We start from the raw sequence: 16,875 nt of genomic DNA on the forward strand, positions 1-16,875 counted from the left end.
ACAAATTTTTCCCATAAGGAATAATGTAGTGAGTCACAAGGTAGCTGATACTGACAAGTTCTAACTTGTACATTGAGTACCAAACAAATGATGAGGGACAAAAGTTTTGCATCAAAATGCATTGAGTACTAATTTTGATGAGTTTCAAAATAGTTGAGTAGCAAGGTAACACTGTACATATGTTTATGACTTAAAATGAGAGTTTATTATTAAAATTTAAAATTAATAAATTACAGACATAATTTAAATCTAAAATCTAAGAATGATAATAGTAACATGTTGACATATTAACACAATATTAACTCCTTTAACATTTAAATGGTTAATGGAGTGGGGTAGGATTGCACCTTGTCAGAGTTTAGAAAATACAAGTATTACATATTGTAATTTGTCATATCAGACAGAATCTACCATTTCTTTCCCCCTTAGCCTCGCTGCCTTAATTGCAAAGATAGTAACTCACTGTGTTACAAACTGATTATTACCTTGTACAACTAAATTCAATTTATTTTCAGCATTCCAGTTCATGTCATCAAGGAATGGAGATTAATAAGGATCCCAATATTTAACATGCAACCAGGATTACATAATGTGACAAATTTTCTATTTCACCTGCCCCTCACACAAAATCTGCCCTGCACTGGGATAACTAGGAATTTGCTTTGTTGCATCATTATAATTGTGTTTAATATTGTCCCGTTCTCCCTCCCTCCCTCCCTCCCTGTATCCATATAATAAATCCGCTAAATATAAATGCATCCTAACTTCTATAGCCAGTTAGCATCTCTTGTCTCTGTAGTCAGGCTTTGGAGGCAATATTCAAATCTCTGTGAATTATAGCAAATGCTTTTGCTTACAGTCAGAATTTCAAAATTAGAAATCCTGACAAAAATGAGGAACTTGTTTTAAAGATGCTATTGATTAAACATAGATGCTGAACTGTTGGATTCCAATACTGTTGTTTGCTAAACTCTTGCAAATAATATAATTCTTTCCTAATAATCTTCAGGAAATAATGTATGTATAGTGATGATACAATATTGAAAGATTATCTTGAGATTTAAATCAAAACAGACCAAAGATGGATAATAATAAATAAAAGAACTCCAGGACATTCTGGATGAGTAGTTACATATAATGTTGAATTGATTCATAAGTATGAATGTGAATCAGCATGGTTGAGGGATAGGCTTTTCAAATCATTGACTTCTTATAAATTATATATATTTTATTATTATTTTTAGGTATTGCTAGCTTATCATTAGGAGATTTAACTGCTGGCTTTTCTATCTCCTGTGAAGGTTGCTGCAATTAACCCCAACCATCCACTTGCTCAGATGCCCTTGCCTCCTTCAATGAAAAATTGTATTCAACTAGCAGCATGTGAAGCTACTGAGTTGCTACCAATGATCCCTGACTTACCAGCTGACCTGTTCACGTCCTGCCTTACCACACCAATCAAGATTGCACTTAGATGGTAAGTGACTCGCTATTCTGAGACTTACCTATGACTTGGAAGCTTCAGTTGCCCTGACATTTTTCTGTAGATCCAAATTAGAAAAAAATTGGTATAATCATCTTGGAAGCTGTCTCTACTTTCATCTTCTTGGCTTCTTTTTTATACTTCTGTTTATTACATTCGTATTGTATCTGGATATTTGGGTTTGCTCAGATTAGAGGACTTAGTGTGCTGGAAATTAAAATAGGCTGCCTTTTCACAAATCAGAAGTACCATATGGTGCAGCACAATGTTATATGAGCACACTATATTTTTCAGAGACGCTGTAGTGCCTGTCCTCAAGATCTTTTACCTGCACACATTCTGTACATTTCAGTGAAAAGCTTAATTGGTTGGGATTGAGAGAATTGGGCTGTGGATCCATATGTTACAGAAACGTTACGAATAAGCTAGTTAAGTAGTAGGAATTGTATACAGAAAAAACTAAGTATCTTTTTAAAAAAGAATTTGAAGTAATAGGGCTATCTGTTAAGGAAGGGAGAGATAAAAAACGTCTCTGCTTTCTGCTTAATAACAGACCTGTCTTGGGGTTAGGACAACATCCGGGATTGCATGGGTTGCTGTCTCTAAGCAATGTGGTTGTGTGATATCATGCTTTACAACTACTGTGCGCACAGCAATTCTAATCCCAATTGCAGTCACAACTCGAGAGTATCTTTCTTTATATATTTATTGAGAAAAATGATCCAAAGCTACCTATTTGTGTGTAAGCAAAAGTATTTGAACATTTGCTTTCAGTAACAAGTGGGCAGCAATAACTACAACTAAATATTTCCAATAACTGATGGTCAATCTTGCACATTGACTAGGAAGAATTTTAGTCCATTCCTCCTAATAGAGCAACTTCAGCTCAGGAATGTTGTTGGGTTTCCTCTTATGAACTCCCTGTTCAAGCCCTTCCACGACATTTCTATAAGATCAAAGTTAGGATTTTGACTTGGCCATTCCAAAAGATAAACTTTCTTTTGTTTTAACTATTCTTTGGATGTAAGACTTGTGTATTTTGAATCGTTGTCTTGCTGCATGACCCTCTTTCCCTTGAGCTTCAGATGATAGACAGTGCCTTGACATTTTCCTGCAGAATTTGCTGGTACAATTCAGAATTCATTGGTTCCATCAATGATGGCAAACTGTCCTGGTCCAGGCGCAGTAAAGCAGGCTGAAACCATAATACTGCCACTGCCGTTTTTCACAGATGGGTTAAAGTTCTTGTGCTAGAATGCAGTGTCTTTGCCTTTCATCACATACAACACTTTTCACTCAAGCCAGAATATTCTATTTTGGTCTCGTCCATCATTCTTCTAATAGCCTTCTGGTTTATCCATGTGGTCTTTTGCAGACTGTATGGGCAGCAACGTTCTTTTTGGAGAGTTGCAGTTTTCTCCTTGCAGCTGCAGCTGCCACGCACACCACTCTTGTTCAATGTACTTTAGATGATGGTTTCATGAACACTGACATTCCCCCATGCAAGAGAGGTCTTTATCTATACCCTGGGTATGATGTTGATTGGTTGTCCATTCCTGGGGAGGATAACAATGGTGTCAATTTGTAGAAATCTCCTTGACAGTGGACTGCTAGAGGCCAAAGTCTTTGAAAATAATTTTGTAGCTTTTTTTCAGCAACAACTCCCCTTTGTTTTTTGAGCTCATGACACACTTCCACATACCTATGTTGGGAAGATTAGACTTTGATAGTGAATAGCCAGTAGAATTCTGTTCTTTAAAGAAGGCATACTCACACTTGATTTTCATCCCATTGATGGATAACCCTGACTCTAACTTCCCTTTCAAATGAATTGGTAATACCAGAGGTTCACATCCTTTTACTGCACACAAATATGCAGTTTTGGATTATTTACCTCTATAAATAAACAAGCACATATAATGCTTTTGACTCATTTGTTAATTGGGTTCTCTGTCTAGTTTTAGGAGAATAGACATATTTTAGATTATATTTATGCAGAAATACTGAAAATTCAAAAGGGTTTACAAACTTTTAAATTCTCCTGTATATTAAAGTCCCATATAGTGTACTGAAAGCAAATGTTCAAGACACAGCAATTTAAGTCTTCTGTGTTATTAAAATCAGACTGATTATTTTGGAGTGGCTTTACTAGCTTAAGTAAAAATTTGGAGGTTAGAGAAATAGTTTGCTATTTGTGATTTTATAAGTGTTGTGGCTTTGTACTAAAAAAAAGTCAGATTGCAAAATACTTGTTCAATTACATTTATATTAAAGATTACTGATATAAAATATGCTATTTTCACATTCAGTATTGGCAGATAATTATAAATGGAATCTTCAAAAGTTATTGAGTCATTTATAAAGTGGGATAGTGTTGCCTACATATACCATTGTATCTAAACTACCGGTAGCTGGAGGTTTCACATTTTTTGTACCTCTTGTCTCTTTCTTTCCGAGTCATGGTATCATAAGAATAGTGTGCAAACAAATGATTTCTTTCTGATTCAGAATCCAATTTTCTTTCTGACTCAGAATCCAATTGTCCATAAATGTTAGTCGTGCTAATCTCAGTTATTCAAACCATAAACAGAATGGAAGTGATGATGGATCTTGATAATTGTCATGAGACATCAGAAAACCAATAATGCCATTGTCTCAGCTGAATTGCTGGCTTATTGCTTTCTTTTACTTAACCTTTTTCAGCTAAGATGTGAGCCTTGGTACCTTTTTCACCATAATCTTGGCATTTTCTTGAGTTTGATGTGGTATTTTTTTTCCTATTTTAAAAAGCACATGTACACTCCATACCTGATGTAGAAAAAATTGGGAACAATAAAAATAAGTGTGTTTTGTCATATGTATGATAAAAATGCAATTCCAAGTAAAACCTTTTAAATTATATTAAGTGCATTATATTTAATTATATTTGCTTGGAAAAAGGTTGGGTCAACTTATATGTCTTTCAATTTTTTAAAAAAAAGATAGATACATATGAATTTATTCCACTGCACCATACCCATTGATGCCCTTAAATGCCCTATTCCTATTGCATTCAGTTTCCTTTTATATCTTACTTGACATACCCATAGTTTCAAATAGCAATGTGGACAGAAGTATGCAGTCCTTTTTTCTTTTATCCAGTGTTTGTTCTTTACCACAGTCCACACACCATTCACTATCCTCCCAGCATTTGTACAACAACATTTTTCCATCCATTTTCCTACCCCGTTTCCCCGAAAATAAGACCTCCCCAGATAATAAGCCGAGTCAGGCTTTTGGACGCATGCGGTAAAATAAGCCCTTCCCTGAAAACAAGCCCTCCCCAAAAATATTGCAGCAAAGCAGCAGCCATGAGGTGACCACGCTTGCCCACCTCCTGTACCGTAAAAATAATACAACCTCACCCCCAAATAATGCCAAATGCTTATTTCGGGGGTCAAAAGAAAAGAAGACTCTGTTTTATTTTCAGGGAAACACGTTATCTTAATTAAACATTCTACCAAAGTACACAAATTCATCTATTCACCCTAGTTTTTCACTATTATTAACAAATTATTCATTTTCCTGTTAAAGGTAACCACTTTGCATTTTAATAAATCAATTTTCAGATCTGTATTCCTTGATACATTATACAATCTAATATTCACTGCAGATAGTTCAGAGTCTGTCAGTCGCAAACTAACCGCAAAGAAAAATATGCATACTGGTACATTCACATCCCCCATCAACACCCATTCAACATAACCTGAAACATCCATTATACCTGTTAAATATACACAAGGACACTTACATCCCTATTTTACCTTCTATTCAATGTTGAACCATTTCCCAAGTTTTTGTTCTCATGTAAGATTTATTTCTAATATATACTATTCTTACATTCAGCAGCCAACTTTTATTTCTGTATTCAAGTGTTTTAATTTTCTGTATTCAAGCATGTTAACTTTATAATTTCTCTAAATCAACAATGTTTCCTACGCATTACTTTACTATATTCATACATTACTTAGTGACCTGCTGAAGAGCAAATCTGTTTTGCATGCGTAGATTCAAGCCATTCTAAAGTCCATGTACATTTAATCAGAATTCTGGCAAGCAGGGATGTTTAACAGAGCAGTCCCACTGTTGTTTTGGCATTATTCTTCTCATTTTTCCCTTTGTATCAGGAAACAATGCAGCATTCTACCAACTTCCAAATAGAGATGTGCAAATGTAGTCTTCACAGCAATCTTAGACAAATCACCTAACATGCTACACATTCATCCTACATCATGAATTACAAAATTATGGAAGCAAGAATTATACAGAATGCTCTAAGTTATCTTTAGTGGAACTCTGGGGTAGACATAGAATATTTCATACTATAAAAAGAAATTCCCTCATTGACAACAATATGTCTCTGAATTATTTGAAATGCTTCTTCCCATGTTTCTTTCTATCCTAGTCAAGTTGCTGTTTAAGACCTAAATTGTCAAGTAACTTGCCCCCTTTTTCTCTTAATCCTATCCCCTCTTCCTCCTGTCCTCCTCTCCTCTCTCCTCAATGTCTAAAACACTCTTTCCAGCATTCCTTTGTTTCAGTTTCAGTTTCAATTCAACTAATTGTTATCTTATTTTTAATTCAACTCACTCTGATGAAGACATCTTTCTTAGTTTAGTTTCCAAACTTGTTTTTAGTTCTATCATTCTACCATACATTTTCTCTGCATCATTTAATCTTTATTTTAAAATATGAAACATTTATAATGAACATATGATCACTTTATGTTCTTCAAGCTGATATGGTAAGGTAAAGGTTCCCCTTTCACATATGTGCTAGTCATTCCCAACTCTAGGGGGGCAGTGCTCATCTCCATTTCAAAGCCAAAGAGTCAGTGCTGTACGAAGACATCTTCATGGTCTTGTGGCCAGCATGAAGGTGCACGGAACGCTGTTACCTTCCCACCTGCGGCGTTGTTCGCCACACTGGTGGGCTGCTCATGTGTCCTTGCCTAATCAAAAGGAAAACACCAGACGAAATTCCTTGGGATGAGCAAAAGCCTCGAAGGATCCTCGAAGGGCTCTTTTATTAGAAAAAGTTAGTTACAGCGTCATAATCACACATGGCACAAATAAGCTAATGAAAAGTTCACAGCATTCCAGAAATCACATCATGGCAAAGGGGGGCAAAGGGGGAACAGAAGATTACAAGCTGCATGGCATTGGGAGGGGGAGAGAGGGAACAGAAAGCTATAGCACAGCATAGGGGGGGAGGAAGGGCATGTGTGGGAGTAGGCTCACACAGTTCTTGTCACAAAAGGCTGCATAGTGAGTTATGACCGTTAGGCAATGTTTTTGCATCCCTGTGTATGTGTGTTTCAGACAGCCGAAGCTGTCCTGCACGCAAACATCCAGAATGAATTCCAACATCTCCTCTGTTTTTGTTTTAAAAAGCAGCGTCTCCCTCTTCATCGCTGGGCATGCGGAAGGGATCCTTCCCCATGAAAGGGGTTGACTGTTCATGTAACTCCATGTGGTTGACAATGTGAATTTTCTTCTGTGGAGCCAAGCTAGAGAGTATATTCTTGCACATTGCAAATAAAGAGGGTACACGTTGAATACAGCAGCAAAACAGTATCAGCAAAGCAACAAGGGTTATAATGGTCTTGACAGTATTTCCCAACCAGCTAAAATTAGGTAGCCAAGAGGTCAGCCAATCCCACAAGGAGTCCGAGGCCTTATATGTCTGTCTAACTGTTTGAACAATATCATGTAATTTTTCCACACTGGTTTCAATTTCTCCGGACTGGTTCAAATAATGACAACAGGTAGCATTCAACCAAACACATAGGCCTCCTTCCTTGCTTAACAAGTAATCCAAAGCTAATCTATGTTGAGTTAAAATTCCAGCTAAAGAGTCAACTTCTGCCTGCAGGGCTTGTAGCCCAAATATCGTGGTGTTAGCTAGGGTTTCCATTTGAGCAGATAAGATACGCAGTTGTTTAATGTTCCATGCGACACCCAAGAGTGGTAGGGCTATAGCAATAAATCTTTCACCCTCTGTCAGATAGGTATTGTCAGGATCATAACCTAAAGCTGGATTGATTGCTTTCTTTTGTCTGGCCCACCCAAATTGTTTCTCCCAGGCACTATCGGGTTGAGACATGGGATGTGCTGAGATTCCGGCAGGTGCCAGAGTTCCAATAGTGCAAGTACCATTCCATACAGGGGGCAACACCTTCCCAGCCCAATGACCACAAAGCCAGTACAGGCCAGGTGGTAACCCATACAAATAATACCCATGATGGCCCCAGATTTGTTCCTGTATTCTGTTAAAGGCAACCATCCCTCTCCTGTTAGAGAATAAATCTATGACTATACTATCTTCTTTTCTACACTTAAAATGCTCAGGTAATGATAAGTGTGAACAATCGTAGCCAGTTTCTGTAATTTTGAAAGTAGCATTGCAGTGGGGATAATCCCCAACAGAAAAGCGGGGCAAAGGGATTTGCTTGGTGATACCACCAATAGTTACTGCTTCATAACCTTCATGCGAGACATTCCACCATGTAATGCAGATGGGGGCAAGAGGGGGTAAAACCCGATGTGTCAAAATATACTGGGCAGAATCGTAGATAGTATGTGCACGATTACTTTTTGTGGAATATAGTACAGTAACATTCCAGCCTGTGAGGTTTAAAGTTCCAGAGGCTAGAATGGGCCAGCCCTGCATGTTAGAGGCAGGGCCGTGCGTACAAACCCAGCAATCAGACAGATTGTTAATACGGGTAAGGTTATGTATAAGAAGATGAAACTCATTTACATGCCAATCCATTGTGCGTTTGGGCCGATGATGTGGGGTGGAGGCATCCTTTGCCCCAGCAGGAACTGCCTGACATTCCCCAACCCAGATAAGCAAAAACAAAATGACCATCAATAAAGCAAAGATAATCATGTGATGTGAAAATGGTCTGCAGTCCAAAGGCTTGGAAACTTCCTCCGGGGGAGTGGAAGGTGGAGGGTGCTCTGCCCTGTTCTCCAGGTCAGAGACAGAGACAGCCTCAAGCTGTGGTTCCTGCTGGTTGGTCATGGTCAGGCGGCTTCTGTGTTTGTGTAGGTGTTTGTGTAGGTGGCTTGGGCAAATATGGTCTTACGTGCCGTCCTGGGATCCAAAGAACCTTGTCTTTCAGTTGGATGGCAGCATAGCCCCTTCCCCAGGTAATCAGGTCAGCAGGTCCTCGCCACGTCAGGTCAGGCAAGCAGCGATAGTAGACAGGTGGTCGAAGAGTGTCAGCAGAAGGTGGAGCTGCGAAATGACGAGTTGCTGCTGAGGAAGGTGGCTGACCGGTGAGATTTAAAAAGTTTAATGTATAGAGACAAAGATTAAGAATGTTTTGCAAAGCTGGGAGGCTAGGGGGCACTTTCCCCTGTGTTTCAATGTAGCGATCAAGGGCATGCTTAAGAGTCTGATTAGCGCGCTCAACCATTGCCTGTCCTTGGCTGTTGTATGGAATGCCGAATTTGTGCACAATGTCCCATTGGTTGCAAAAAGCAGCAAATGCTGCACTGGTATAAGCGGGCCCATTGTCTGTTTTTATCTCTTTTGGGCGTCCCAGCGATGCGAAGGTTCGAATGCAGTGGTTGATAACATGTTTTGTGGCTTCTCCCCTTTGTGGGGTAGCAAACAAGAAGCCAGAGAATGTATCTATGATTACATGTAGATACTTCCAAGGAGCAAAGGATGCATATTGAGTCACATCCATTTGCCAAATTTGGCAACATTCTGTCCCTCTGGGATTAACTCCCATAGGGAGGGAATGAGATTGCCGACTACAATTTGGGCATTGTTGAATGATTGCAGATGCCCCTGCTGACGTAAGGCCAAATTGTTTTATGAGCGCTTTTTTCTTCTGATGAAAGTAAGAATGGCTATCCCAAGGTGTGATAGCAGAAATTAACTTTTGCAAAAATAAGAAAAGTGAGAGTAATTGTGGTTCCAATGAGGGAGAAAGATAGGCCTCATAGATTGATTTCACAATCTGAGTTACATAGAGGCTATCCAAAATCAAGTTAAAGGGTTTATTTGGAAAAGTGGAAAAAGCCAAAATAGAGGCAGCAAGCTCCGCATGCTGAGCGGAAGTCTGCGGGGGGGTAATTTTTGTACACCACCGACCATTCTCCTGCCAGGCACAAGCACCATAGGTTTTGCTTCCGTCAGCAAAAATAGTCATGGCCTGAGGAAGTGGGAGAGGGGAATATGGAGTGTGCCATTGCAGGGGAACAGTTTTCAAAAGAGCCAATCTGGGGTCGGGAGGTGCATGGGCTGGAGAATTTTATTAACAGCCCTTAAATCATGCAAAAAACGCCATTTACCAGATTTCTTTTTTATGACAAACACAGGAGTGTTATAGGGACTCAGTGTGTCCTTTTTGTAACTGTTCCATATCTCTTTCCTCTTCCTCTCTTCTCTCTCTGTCTCTCTCATCCTCTATCTCTTTGTTTCTGTTCACTTTCTCTTTCCCTCTTTTCCATTCTTCTGTCACTTTCTCCTTCTCCCTTCTCTTTGTCTCTTTCTGTCTCTTTCACTCTTTTTCTTTCTTCCTCTCTCCCACTCTTTCACCACTTTCTCTTTACTCTCTACTGCCCAACCTGTCCCCATAATTTACCTACTTTCCTAGTTTCCTTACTGGAGCCGTCGCTCCCTCAAACACACACACACACACTCACGCATGCACAAAACCATTTTTCTCCACTCCAATTCAGATCCTATGAATCAATTCCTCTGTGAAACATCTGTGAAAAAGATTCAGGTGCTTCAGGCAGGAAAATGTCATCAAAGCAACAGAAAAGAAATCAGAAGAGTCAGTAAGAAAGGGAGTAACAAGAACTCCTTGAGACATGAACTCACGATGAGGAAAAGCCAAGAGTGGCATCGTAAAGGGTAATGAAATAGAGGTAGCCGGGATCACTGGAAGAAAATAGGAAGAGCCAGGCATTGGAGCATCTATAGATTCACTTGCCAAGAGATTGAAATAAGAAGGAAGATAAGAAGCAGCCTTTTGTGTGTGGCTGGCTGAATGCCCCAGGATTAGTTTCCCGACTGTGAGTCAGGTTTAGGCATGGGGTTTGTGCGACATTGATTTGCCCAATGAAGTCCCCTTTTGCAACGAGGACAGACAGTTTTTGGCTTCGGTGGGCGAGAGCCTGCAACAGCGGCCCCACCCCCGGGTGCACGGCACTGAGAGCGAAAATGGCCAGGCTTCCCACAATTGAAACAGTTGCCTGATTTTGGATTATTTCGGGAAGCTCCCTGAATGACCATGCCCAAAATTTCCATGTTATGGGCGTTAGTGCCAACCACCCGACAAGCCTTCAGGTAGTCGGCAATGGTGGCATCAGGTTTGCTCACAAGAGGGTGCAGAACTTTTTGACAATCCGAATTAGCATGTTCATAAGCCAATTTCATGAGCAATTCATTTTTAGCATCAACATTTTCAATTTGACGTGCCAATGCCTTTTGCAGGTCATCGACAAAGTCAGAGTATGCCTGATTTGAGCCCTGTATAATTTTTGAAAAAGATTTAAGGGGGGCGGATGATGCCTCATCCACCTTTTTCAGGGCTGCCACGGCTGCTTGAGAAATTATGGTAAAAGCAGCCGCTGGAGAGGTAACCTGCTGTTGAGCCGTGAGAAAGGCACCTGTGCCATACAAATGGGCATCGGTCACAAGAGCAGGTAAACCCCTGTGAATGGCTTTTTGAATTTCATGAGCATATTGAGATGACCAAATAGAAAGTTGGGAAGGGGTCATCAACATACCACACAACAGTTTCCAGTCTTCTAAAGTCATAGTGTAAGTATTAGCTGTGGTTTCAAACATCCCTTGTGCATACGGAGAGGTGATCCCATACGAGGAGACAGCAGACTTAAGGTCTCTGAGAACCTTGTAAGGGATGGGGACATAATTTGGAATATTTTGGCCCGGATTGTTTGGGTCCGGAATCATTTCAATTGGAAAACAGGCAGAAGCGTCCTCTAAAGGGATGTCCCCTTTTTGAAAACCTTCCCTTACAGCTGCAGCTATGGCACCCTCACAAAAGGGTGTCACAGAAGAAGCCAGTGGTGTTTCTGAATGCTGAGGAGCTTCAGGGGCTGAGGGTGGGCACACAATGGAGGAAGAAGCTTTGGATTCAGAGTGTGAATTTAGTGAAGAGGTTTCCAAATATGGCGGGGGGGTGTCTGGTCCCCCCATCACGGCTTGTTCATGAACTTTTAAACATTCCATGACGATCCGCCAAGTGGAAAGTATTTTCCCTGGTGCCCTTGGAGGGTCATGGAAATACTTCCCTAATTTTTCCCAAGTGGCTATTCGAATTGAGCCCTTATCAGGATATGTGGGACAATTTTGATAAATATACCTGAGAAGGTCAGTAAGGTCTTTTTTCGAAGGGATGGGGAGAAAGTTCCCATTGTTTTTTAAGATTAATATTGAGGTTTTGGCCAATTCTCTAAGTTCTTGGAGGTGCGCAACCTGAGGCTTAGAGAATTCTGCCCCCATAACTCACGATTGGGAGGATGCTCCGTCTGCGACGGCCGGTCCTGGTATGCAAGGGGCGTTCCTTCGCCGGTAAGCAATGGGGGTGCCAAATGAGACGACGTGCTTGATCAGCAAGATCACGTCGGGGGTCACCAGTTGCGGCGTTGTTCGCCACACTGGTGGGCTGCTCATGTGTCCTTGCCTAATCAAAAGGAAAACACCAGACGAAATTCCTTGGGATGAGCAAAAGCCTCGAAGGATCCTCGAAGGGCTCTTTTATTAGAAAAAGTTAGTTACAGCGTCATAATCACACATGGCACAAATAAGCTAATGAAAAGTTCACAGCATTCCAGAAATCACATCATGGCAAAGGGGGGCAAAGGGGGAACAGAAGATTACAAGCTGCATGGCATTGGGAGGGGGAGAGAGGGAACAGAAAGCTATAGCACAGCATAGGGGGGGAGGAAGGGCATGTGTGGGAGTAGGCTCACACAGTTCTTGTCACAAAAGGCTGCATAGTGAGTTATGACCGTTAGGCAATGTTTTTGCATCCCTGTGTATGTGTGTTTCAGACAGCCGAAGCTGTCCTGCACGCAAACATCCAGAATGAATTCCAACACCACCAAAGGTGGTTCCTATTTTTCTTCTTGCATTTTATGTGCTTTCAAATTGCTAGATGGGCAGAAGGTGGGACAAGTAACGGGAGCTCACTTCGTTACGTGGCACTAGGGATTCAAACTGCCGAATTGCTGACTTTTCTGATTGACAAGCTCAGCGTTTTAGCCACTGAACCACCGCCTCCCTATCAAGCTGATATAGGTAGTCTTTATGAATTACCTCATTTAGCTATCATTTAAAGGTACAACCATGTAAAAAAAAAAGATTTGCAACCAACCCTTCACAGTTTCCCAGTCATGTCATCACCATTCAGGCCCTTTATAAGTGGCTTCTGAAAAGCAGAATTAATAGAGAAGGCAGAAATAAAATCGTAAGTCACAGTCACATAATTTTTGCTTAGCAAAAACATTTCACTTATCATTCTGGGAAAAACGGCTGTAAGTCTCTCCCAGCCATATCGTTTTCTGCTTAGCGATTGTGGTGCTTAGGGACCAAGTTACTTGTGCCAATTGTGATTGCTAAACAAGGATTACCTATATGGTCCAACCATTTTTACTCTAATTCTTCATCTTATTTATCTATTCATGTCATTTAGCAGAATATCTTTTTCCCATTTCAGTTTGCATCCATTCAGTATGTTGCAAATTGTTTCTTCAAGCTCATCTGATACTTCCATGATTACAGTGTACTGGAGTATAACATGCAATTACTTCCAACCTATCAATTCATATTTTTGTATTCAGCACAATTTAGATGACAGCAGTTCATATTTTATGAAATCTATATCTTTTAACTCTTTCATACATAATTCAACCTCTGCATTCACTTCCCTGCATGCTCCACAAGATCAGACCACCTTCACTCATCTCTATTATTTCATTCCCCTTTCCCCTAGTTGTGCAGACAGATCACATAACATTTTTCCTTCATTGCCTTTATTAATTCACAATATTTCCCATGTATTTTTAATTCTCCATAGTGGGGGGAGGAGTATCTAGATTGGGTTGACTTCATCCACTCAATGATTGGACTGAGCCTGATAAGACCTTTAAACCATGCCCCTATTGCCGGGCAGACCCCAGCTTCGACTTAGTCCATCAATCTGGGCAGTTGGTCATCTAGTTTCTCCAGAGGAAATTTCATGAGTATTGAGTTTGAAGCGCCGCAGAGCACCTGGGCCTCAAATTAAGGGTGTGGCAGTCCCTTAGTGGCACAAGCCGCGAAGGTGCTTCAAAAGAGCAGAGTGCGATTTGGATTGTCAGAGGCCAGAGGAGGAGAGTGGGAGGCTCAAGCCGTGGAGGCACTCTAATTTCAACAAGAAAGAGTCGTGTGGCAGTCATTAACAGCTCAAGAAGCTTAGCTGACAGTTGACTTTTGGCGCTAAACACCATTTTTAAAGTGACACCAGCTGCAAACTAGAATGGAGGCTCCTATTGAAGGTGCGGACACTGCAAAGGGCCAGGTCCTCACAGATGCAACCAACGGCTCTGAGGGAGGTCAGAAAGACCAAATGTCCTCATTGAATACTCCTGCCCAACAGCCATCAAGGGCAGAGGGGCGCAAGGCCAGCAGAAAGACTAAACACCTGTCAAATTCACCTCAGGGCACAAAAGCCTCTAAGCCCAGTTCAAAGTTCGAAAAGAGAAAGCATAAGGCTCTCGAACGCATATATTGAAAAGCCAGCAATAGGAAAAGTATTTCTGCCCTGGCTTCTGCCCAAGGATCCTCTCTAGGTCAACTGACAGGTCCCCCCCCCCCAAAACACTACCAGAGGCAGACCCGTCTCTTAGCCTAAGAATACCATTTGACACCTCAGGGATCTGGGGATCTAATCAGGGGTGGCAGTCCCCCCGCTCCCTCGCATAGTACCTGTCACATCTCAACCTGCCAGGGAACTAGCACAGGATGTTCCATCCACCTCTGTAGGGGTGCCACCTGTACAGATGATTCCTATGGGTGTCCCAAATTTTCAGCAATGCCTAACTGCTGTCTTTCAGCAACCTCAGAACCAGGCTCCCAGAATGGCCCCTTCACCAACACCAGCTGTGGTGGAGGAGCAGGAGCCGCCTGACTCCCCTACCCAGTCCAAAGAGGACATGGATTCTGAGTCTGAGGAAGGAGAAATCAGAGAGGAAAACCTTGGAGGACGAAGGCATGCCTTCCAAACCTAAGTTCTCCGGTCCTTTTCAGCCTTCCCTATTCAAGTCAATCTTGTTCAAGGCTAAAGCCTCAGCCAAATTCGTTGACAAGCTCCCCGAAACCTCTGCTCAACCACAAGGGATATCAGCAGAAACTATTTTTGCTGAACAGGCCATTGAGGCAGAAACAGTGCCCACGCTAAAAATCTTTCTTGATCTTGTAAAAAGACAGTGGATGACCCGCACTTCAGGGCCCATGCCAAATTCTACAGATAAGACTTTCTTCAATGTAGATAAGGAAATGGCCCAAGTACTTCTACCTCCTTCTATCGATACCCCAATGTCGGCCTTGCATACATCTGCTAATATGCCAGGGGCTCCTGAAGATGCACTGAAACCAGAAGACAAGAAGGCGGACCTTACACTGCAAAGAGATCATCAGGCGGCAGCCTGGGCAGTGAGGGTGGCCACGACTGCCTCCTCCTTTAAACGTTCTTGTCTGCTTTGGTTACAGGACTTGCAGTAGAGAGTTAACACCTCTCTCCGGGAGGGATCCTTCCTGCACCTCCTAAACGATGTGGTGGTGAGACCCCCTCCTGAAGAAACCTTCTCTGGACCCAGCCATTTTGAGTAACTATTGTCCAGTCTCCAACCTCCCCTTTGTAGGGAAGGTTGTTGAAAAAGTGGTGGCCTTTCAACTCCGACGGACCTTGGATGAAACCGATTATCTGGATTCCTTTCAGTCGGGTTTCAGGCCTGGTTACAGCACGGAAACTGCTTTGGTCGCGCTGATTGATGATCTCTGGCGACCCAGGGATAGGGGTCATTCCTCTATCCTAGTGCTTCTTGATCTCTCAGCGGCCTTCGATACCATCGACCATGGTACCCTTCTGCAACGGTTGTGAGAGGTGGGAGTGGGAGGCACCGTCCTTCGGTGGTTCTCCTCCTACCTCTCGGACAGGTCGTAGTCAGTGTTGGTTGGAGGGCAGAGATCGACCCCTAGGCCCCTCAATTATGGGGTGCCGCAGGGTTCAGTCCTGTCCCCCCCTCCTATTTAACATCTACATGAAGCCGCTGGGTGAGATCATACGCCGGCACGGGATTAAATACCATCAATACGCGGACGATACACAATTGTATCTGTCTGCCCCGTGCCAACTCAGCGAAGCGGTAGAAGTGATGTTCCAGTGCCTGGAGGCTGTCAGGGTCTGGATGGGAACGAACAAGCTTGCACTCAAACCCAACAAGACCAAAAGTCATCTACACCCTACTACAAAGCTGATTCATTCAGGAGCTTTGATAGACACTGTGTCAGGCACAGTCTTTTTGTCTCCAGAGAGGCAGGAAAATCTCAGGGAGTTAGCCTCCCAGGTCATCAGGGAGCATAGGGTGTCCTTAGGCACATTGTCCAGGCTGTTAGGCACCATGGTGTCTGCCATTGGTATTGTCCCCTGGGCGCGCCTTCATACCAGAGACCTTCAATGGTTTCTTTTACCATTTCAGCAAAGGCTCATGAGCTGCTCCCAGATCAAGGTCCTTCTACCGGCAGAAGTACCCCAATCCCTGGTATAGTGAAGGTCCCCTGCTATCACCAAGGGGGAATATTTCAGGATTCCTGACCGAGTGACGGTCACAACGGAAGCCAGTCTGTTTGGATGGGAGGCCCATCTACATGCCCAGATGGCGCAGGGACAATGGAACCAGGCAAAACTAGCTCACAACATAAACTAGTTGGAACTGGCAGTCCCCCTAACTCTCAAACAGTTTCGCCATTCTGTCAGGGGCAAACATATTCTGGTCCTCACAGACAACATAACCACCAAGGCTCATATAAACAGGCAGGGAGGAACCAGATCAAAGGCTCTCATGCTAGAGACCAAGAGACTGGGGCTTTGGGCCGAACGGAACCTACTTTCTATAACGGCAGAGCATATAGCTGGGATGAACAATGTCAGGGCCGAGTGGCTCAGCCAGACTGAGGTGGATGATTTGGAGTGGCAGCTGCAGCCAGCAATTTTCCAGGCAATTGTGGACCTTTTTGGCCACCTGGAAGTCGACCTGTTTGCTACCCCTCTCAATGCTCAACTTCTGAGGTTTTACCATCTATCCACTGTAAAAAAA

At 42.3% G+C, this 16,875-nt stretch overlaps 1 protein-coding gene across 2 annotated transcripts in view; it reads left to right on the forward strand.

Moving 5' to 3' along the window:
• RPTOR (regulatory associated protein of MTOR complex 1) overlaps positions 1 to 16,875 on the forward strand; it is a 427,126-nt gene that overhangs the window by 174,944 nt on the left and 235,307 nt on the right. For both annotated transcript variants that reach the window (XM_087710142.1, XM_087710143.1), the window contains exon 6: positions 1,302 to 1,477. In XM_087710142.1, coding sequence (XP_087566268.1) covers positions 1,302 to 1,477 — 176 coding nt within the window. The remainder of the gene's footprint in view (positions 1 to 1,301; positions 1,478 to 16,875) is intronic.

The sequence above is a fragment of the Thamnophis sirtalis genome, unplaced genomic scaffold, assembly GCF_051295495.1.
Source record: "Thamnophis sirtalis isolate CommonGarterSnake01/CBP01778 unplaced genomic scaffold, rThaSir2_p1.2 scaffold_3, whole genome shotgun sequence".
NCBI classification, from domain to species: Eukaryota; Metazoa; Chordata; class Lepidosauria; order Squamata; family Natricidae; genus Thamnophis; species Thamnophis sirtalis.